Genomic DNA, 7,068 nt, shown 5'->3' with positions numbered 1-7,068 from the left:
AAGGCCTCTCCGATGAGCTGTGAGTAGTTTACCACAGACCTTCGGGTCCATAGTTATTAGCTAGATGCTTCTTCTCTCTCTTTGATTCTCAATACAAAGTTCTCCTTGATCTTCTTGGAGATCTATTCGATGTAACTCTTTTTGCGATGTGTTTGTTGAGATCCGATGAATTGTGCGTTTATGATCAAGTTTATCTATGAGAAGTATTTGAATCTCCTCTGAATTCTTTTCTCTGTGATTAAGTTATGTTTGCAAGTCTCTTTGAATTATCAGTTTGCTTTGGCCTACTAGATTGATCTTTCTTGCAATGGAAGAAGTGCTTAGCTTTGGGTTTAATCTTGCGGTGTCCTTTCCCAGTGACAGCAAGGCACGTATTGTATTGTTGCCATCGAGGATAAAAAGATGGGGTTTATATCATATTGTTTGAGTTTATCCCTCTACATCATGTCATCTTGCCTAACGCGTTACTCTGTTCTTATGAACTTAATACTCTAGATGCATGCTGGATAGCGGTAGATGTGTGGAGTAATAGTAGTAGATGCAGAATCGTTTTGATCTACTTGTCGCGGACGTGATGCCTATATACATGATCATGCCTAGATAATCTCATAACTATGCACTTTTCTATCAATTGCTCGATAGTAATTTGTTCACCCACCGTAATACTTATGCTATCTCGAGAGAAGCCACTAGTGAAACCTATGGCCCCCGGGTCTATCTTTTATCATATAATTTTCCAATCTACTTTATTTTGCAATCTTTACTTTCCAATGTATATCATAAAAATACCAAAAATATTTATCTTATCTTATTATCTCTATCAGATCTCACTTTCGCAAGTTGACATGAAGGGATTGACAACCCCTTTATCGCGTTGGTTGCGAGGTTCTTGTTTGTTTGTGTAGGTGTGAGGGACTTGTGAGGAGCCTCCTACTGGATTGATACCTTGGTTGTCAAAAACTGAGGGAAATACTTACGCTACTTTGCTGCATCACCCGTTCCTCTTCAAGGGAAACCAACGCAGTGCTCAAGAGGTAGCACAATACACTAACAAATGATGGTTCCAGTTGTTTTATTGCATAATTTGCATACAGAGTGAGGGTAACATAGATGTGTGATGTTTGCAAGTTCAACGTTGTTGCTCTGCAGGTCATGATGGGGAAGCACCCAAGTGACTTGCTAACCTCCCGGTAAGCGATATCCTTATCACAGGAATATGATTTACCTAAGGACATATTGTACCAATGATTGGATCCTCCAACGAACCAACCCGTAGAAGAAGTTGTGGTCATTGTCAAGATATCTCTTTCTTTGACCAGGGTAAATCCCAATCCAGGTCTTTAATGTGAAGTGTAGCGCAAGAGATGTCAATATATACACATGGCTACCTCTTCTAAGCTTTCAAACTTGTCTCGACAAGTAAGGTAAAAGAAATTGGCGAAGCTATGTGAAGTGGTGGTGGTTGTTGGGGTGTGTGTGTGTGTGGGGGGGGAGACAGCCCCAATCTTGGACGAAGTTCTGAATTTTTTTGGGGGAGGTTTATAACTTTATATTACAACTCCTATCCCCAAGGATTTTTATGTGGCTTCGTCGCTGCTAACAGACTACCGGAAGTGATGTACCTTCGTGGTTCGTGCAGAGTAATTTTCTGATAGAAATACAATGTTATTCATCAGAGAATATCAATATCGTTTACAAAATTGTAACCCCGTGAATAAAATAAAATCATAAAATATGTTGATGCAAAACATAAATATATGTCATAGTTTTCAATAAGAATACGATTAAGAATTAGAGACAATATTGAGAAAGCACATATGCAACTTGTTAGGCAGAGTTTTCATGCAGCAAATCGAGTATGAATTTGTTGCAAACTTAAGTCCCATACTTTCACACCGCAATGGTATGAAGAGCCTACTGAATATATGCATATGCAAACTCATAAGGCCCGTTCCGAAATTATGTCAACATTTCAACTAGATACATGGATATGGAAATCGTGATCGGTGGCATAGAGCCGTGGTTGATATGAAAGGTGAAGAGTTTTTTTTTCGTGAATACGCCGAGGCGTATCATTGCATTGGTAGAAGGAAGAAAAAGGTCATAGAGTTCCGTGACAGCCTACCTACACAAGCCGGCGTAGGGAGCGTCACGAGAGCAGAAGACAGTGAGGTTGCCCCATATCACGAGAGAGGAAAAAGGTGAAGAGTTTGGAGTAAGCGGGCGATGATAAACTGAGAGTTTGCAATATATGAAGTCTATTACCAAAACCGGAAGTACACAAACCGTGGAGAGGCGCGCCAATGAACAGATATCCGATAAAAATCATACGAGAGCAGAGAAACCGTAGGATGTAACTAAGTGGGGATCAATCTCTTAGCTATGTATATTGGATTATAAGTCATATAAGTGTTGGTTCCCAATAGCATACATACATACAAACATGCCACACATACACCTACGTACTATTCCATCGCAATACAACAGATGGCAATTCACACTGGAGGAAAAACCTTAGAAAGAAGAACTAATTAGACACCGGCCGACACCAACACAGAACCTATGTACGCACTTCATCTTCATCTAGACAAGCTTATTTTTTGAAACCTATATCGGCCAATCAGATCAATTAATCGCGACTGGCGCGCTAGCTGTTAACTCCGATCACCGGCGAGGCGAGGCGAGGTTATCTTGTGGGCGGCCCCGGCTCCATTTCCGTGGGCCGCCACATGGTCTTCCTCGCGCAGAGCATGGCCTCCTTGTGCTTGGACACCGTCATCCTCACCTCCCAGTGCATCGACCTCACCCCCTCCACGATCTCGTCCACCGTCTCCTTGTCGTCCCGCACGATCAGCTTCCCGTTCGGCCTCAGGATCCGGTCCACCTCCACCAGCACCGGCAACACCTTACACCTGCCACACCCACAAATTTCTTAGGAGATTGTAGTCCAATGGCGATCAGTCCGCCGGCCGGCGTAGTAGAGGGTGGAATGCATGCCTACCTAGCCTTGAGCTTGGAGAAGAGGTGGTCGGCGTGGAGGAGGTCGTAGGACCGAGGGTAGGTGCTGAAGGACTCGCACCAGTCGTGGTATATCCCGAACATGCCCCGCTCGTAGATCACCGGCAGCGTGTCCGGCGAGTCGATGTTCACCGTGTTCATCACCCACACGTTCATGTCCCGCAGCGCCGCCGCCAGCCCGCCGTACACGGCCCGCATGTCCATCACGTTCCGCACGCTCTTCCACTCGATGCCCATGCCGGCCAGGTACGAGTTCTGGACCACCTTCTTCCAGTGCGCGTAGTCCGCCGCGAAGTCCTCGGGCGCCGCCTTCCCGTACACGCCCACCTGGCTGCTGTTCAGCCAGTAGGGCACCTTCTCCGCCCGCTCCGGCCATGGCTGCGGCCACCGCGACCCGCGCACCGACGGGTCGGTGGGGACGCGGTGCATGCATGCCCGCAGCGAGATGTTCCACGCCGCGTTGGGGTCGTCGGACGGGTGGCACAGCGGAGGCTCCGTCTGCCGCCGTGTCTCGTAGCAATGGTTGCTCATCGGCTTCCGGAAGATGACGAGGCCCACCCGGTCGATGGTGTCCCTGGTCTTGGCCACCATCTCCCAGCACATGGCCTTGGTCAGCTTCACCATCTCGCCCCAGATCTCCACGTCCTCGGCGAGCTTCTGGTACACGGGGGTGGCGGACCACACGAAGAAACCGCCGGGCCGGACCAGGCGGTTCACCTCCAGGAGGAGCAATCCGCCGTTGATGTGCCAGGGGACTCGGCATCGGGCGCAGTGGACTATGTCGAACACGTTGCTCGGGAACTGGAGCCGCTTGGTGCCCATGACGGCGGAGATGGCCGGGATGCCGCGCTCCAGCGCGAACTGCACCTGCGCCTCGTGCTCGTCCTTGGGCGCGAACGACATGGTCAGCACGCCCCGCTCGAACATGAACCCGCCGAAGCTGGCCACGCCGCACCCCACGTCCAGCACCACCCTGCTCCGGCGGCCCCAAGCCACCTCCGGGAACGCCTGCTGGATCAGGTCGATGTAGTGCAGCGCGCCGCCGGTCTTGAACTGCGTGCCTCCGCCGGGGAACGTGAGGTACTCGCCGGAGACCTTCACCCAGTTCTGACGCTTCTTGAATTCCGCCAGCTGCGTGTGAGGAACGTTGTGGTACCAGATCTTGCTGCGGCTGACTGGCCACCGGATGGGATCTTTGTAGGACGGCGGCGCCGGGACGAGGCACGTCGGCGGGTGCGCGGGGCAGTGCCGCTCCCGGTGCTCGTAGTGAATGTCGGTCTTGAGCTTCTTGATGGCGGCCTCGTTGTCCAGGCACGGGATGTAGTCCTCGCCTGTGCTCGTGTTGCACAGTTTCCAGACGTGCGCCGGCGACAACACCGCCGCCTCCGGTTCCGGTTCCGGTTCCGCTTCCGCCTTGCTTGCCGCTTTCTTCTTCTTCTTCTTATTCTTATTCTTCTCGGCGCGCGTCTTCTGCTCGTTTGTCGACTCCGCGGCCTGCGTCGTGAACGACCCGTTCTGCGCCGCCGGCTCCGTCAGCAGCTCCGCCTGCCCGTTCGGCAGCGGTTCCGGAAGAAGCTTCTGATCTTCCTCGACAATGTCCGACCTCTTCGTATCGTCCGGATTAGTGACGGAGGAGGCTTCAGTCGATATCCCGACCGCCGCCGCGTCCTCCGTCTTGTCCGTGGCGGCAGTGGTCGTCTCCTCCATTATTGGCTTGGCATTGTCCTCTGAGATGAACGTCTTGTTGCCGTCATCCTTCACCACGTCGACGCCTTCCATCTTGCCATTCTCGTCGTCGAAGGTCTGCTTCTTGGAAGAGCCGCCGCCGGCGGCCTCCTTCGGGTTTTCCTCCTGGCTGACGATGCTCTCCTTGGTGTCAGCCGGCGTCTTCTCGGTGTTCGCGTCCTGACCGCCGCTGCCTACGGTTTCCTTAGTGTCGGTAGAAGCCTGCTCCTTAAAGTCCATCACCGTGTCCTCCACGCTCTTCCCCTGGGAAGCAGCCACGGCGGCAGCGGCAGCGGCGGCGCCGTCCGTCTCGGCGGTTTCCGGCTTCACGAGCTCGCCGCCCTCCGTCCTGCCGTTCTCGTCATCGAACGACTGGTTCTTGGACGCCGGCTTCTCGCCGTCGGCCTCGCCGCCCTTGGCATCCACGGTGGGCTTCTCGGCCTCCACAGCGGCCGTAGTGGCCTCCGCGACGACGTTGGCACTGTCCTGCTTGAAGTTGTTGGTGGCGTCGATGGAGCGGTCCTCCTCCTTCTCCTTCACGACGGCCTCCGCCGCCTTCTTGACGTCCGCAGTGGACGCCGTCGCCGTGGCCGCCGGGACGGCCTCCGGCGAGGGAGGGGTGACCATCCAGAAGCCGACGAGGCAGAGCGCCGCGAAGACGACGATGGTCGCCGTCGAGAAGAGCGACGACCGCGGCCTCTGGTTCCGATCGAACAGGGCCATCGTCTCGTCCCCCTTCACCTCATGCAACTCCGTTCATATATGCTTCCTCACAACGTCCTCTCTCTCTCTCTCTCTGCCCGCACGCAGAGGTCGGACCCTGAAACATCACAGCATTCAAGATGCCGCCATGGCGATGAACAGCAAAATTTCAGGAAACTAAACATAGGGACGACAATGTGTGTAACCATCCACAATACCTCGGAATTAGTGGCACGATTTCTCCTGATCAGGAACACTGGCCCGCAATGATCTCCCGGTCACTTCAATTCCTAGCGACAAGAGCATGGATGCATGGCGTTAGTCTGTTCTTGGGCTGTCGGAATAATTGCGTGGCTTTCAAGGGGAGGAGAGCTTGGACGGAGGGAAGGGAGCGTTAAGCGGGGAGTGAGGGGAGACAAGTGGAGGACACTCCCCGGTTTCGTTGCTTCGGCATGCAGCACCAGTGTCCTGTATGTGCATGTGCTCTCTATAAATTCAAATAAGCCAAGCTTTTGAGGTTTCACGGTATGTGCATGTGCTTTCTGTAAATTCAAATAACCCAAGGTTTGCAGGTTTCAACATAAAAAACTTCAGCAACATTTCAAATCCATATTTCAGTTTTTCATATCCAGATTGGAATAATATTAGGGATAGAAAAACATGGGTGAGTTGGTTTTTGAGATTCTAGGCTTTTTTAATCAAGCCCTGTTAGCTTGATAAGACCAATGTTTGCTGACTAAGCCTGATAGTCTATGCGCCCGAGTACCCAAGGCATATTACTATCCAAATGGGCGCTTGGATGACACTGGTGCAGCAATGTGTTATACAAATGATTTTTAACCCCTTACGCAACGGCGTTCTGAACTGCCACCTAGTGAGTGGCTGCGATAGGGGGTTCTTCCCACACGACTCAGAAACCGTCGGCAATAAGGAGCCTTGATGCATGCAGTTGTCCCTATAAAACTGTTTCTGATATCTCGAATATTTCAAATGCTTCATCCTTGCCACTCGTTTGTGCTCGCATTGCCATCGCAGTCGGCGTTCTGTGGTTTTGCCTAAAACCAGGCGCATTCCATGCACATTCCAGGCACGGGATTTTTCCAGGTGCAGTACAGGGCCTCCAGGCACATTCCAGGCACGTAGCAAACTAGCTCTAAGTTTACGATGCTTGGCACATTACAAACAGTTCATCATTCTAAACCGTGTACGATAGGGCGACAATCACACACATTTAGTTTTTCTGCACCGTTTGTGATATTGTCTGACGTCACACACGGTTTGCAAACGGCAACTATGTGTATGGTTACACACGTTTTCTCTCCGTGAACCGTGTCGGATTATGATGTATGTCGCACACGCTGTGCTTCATAGACCGTGTGCACCGTAATAACCTGCAGAGCGTAATTTCACCCTAATTTAATTGCTGCTATTTAAAATTGTACATGATTTGAATTTGAAAGTAGGCTATAGCTTTATTTATACCCATCAGGTTCAAACAACCAATGTATTATTCGATTCACATGTACATATGTTCAAGAATTACATAAGCACCAGGTAAAGAATGATGAACCACAGTTATATACTTATACTATTACAGATGGTAAAGAAAGAGACGAGAGAGAT

General features: G+C 51.0%; 1 protein-coding gene across 1 annotated transcript; it reads right to left on the bottom strand.

Annotated features, from left to right (window-relative positions):
* Positions 1-2,349: 2,349 nt before the first annotated feature.
* Positions 2,350-5,777, bottom strand: LOC119293419 (probable methyltransferase PMT26). The gene is made up of 3 exons (XM_037571907.1): positions 5,664-5,777; positions 3,002-5,563; positions 2,350-2,912 (listed from the first exon to the last, which is right to left on the bottom strand). Exons 2-3 carry the CDS (start codon positions 5,464-5,466, stop codon positions 2,687-2,689), a joined length of 2,691 nt encoding a protein of 896 aa, XP_037427804.1. The 5' UTR covers positions 5,467-5,563; positions 5,664-5,777; the 3' UTR covers positions 2,350-2,686.
* Between the last annotated feature and the right edge of the window lie 1,291 nt (positions 5,778-7,068).

Source organism: Triticum dicoccoides, chromosome 4B, assembly GCF_002162155.2.
Source record: "Triticum dicoccoides isolate Atlit2015 ecotype Zavitan chromosome 4B, WEW_v2.0, whole genome shotgun sequence".
NCBI classification, from domain to species: Eukaryota; Viridiplantae; Streptophyta; class Magnoliopsida; order Poales; family Poaceae; genus Triticum; species Triticum dicoccoides.
Note: the sequence above shows the minus strand (reverse complement) of the source record. Positions and strands in the feature narration are given on the sequence as shown.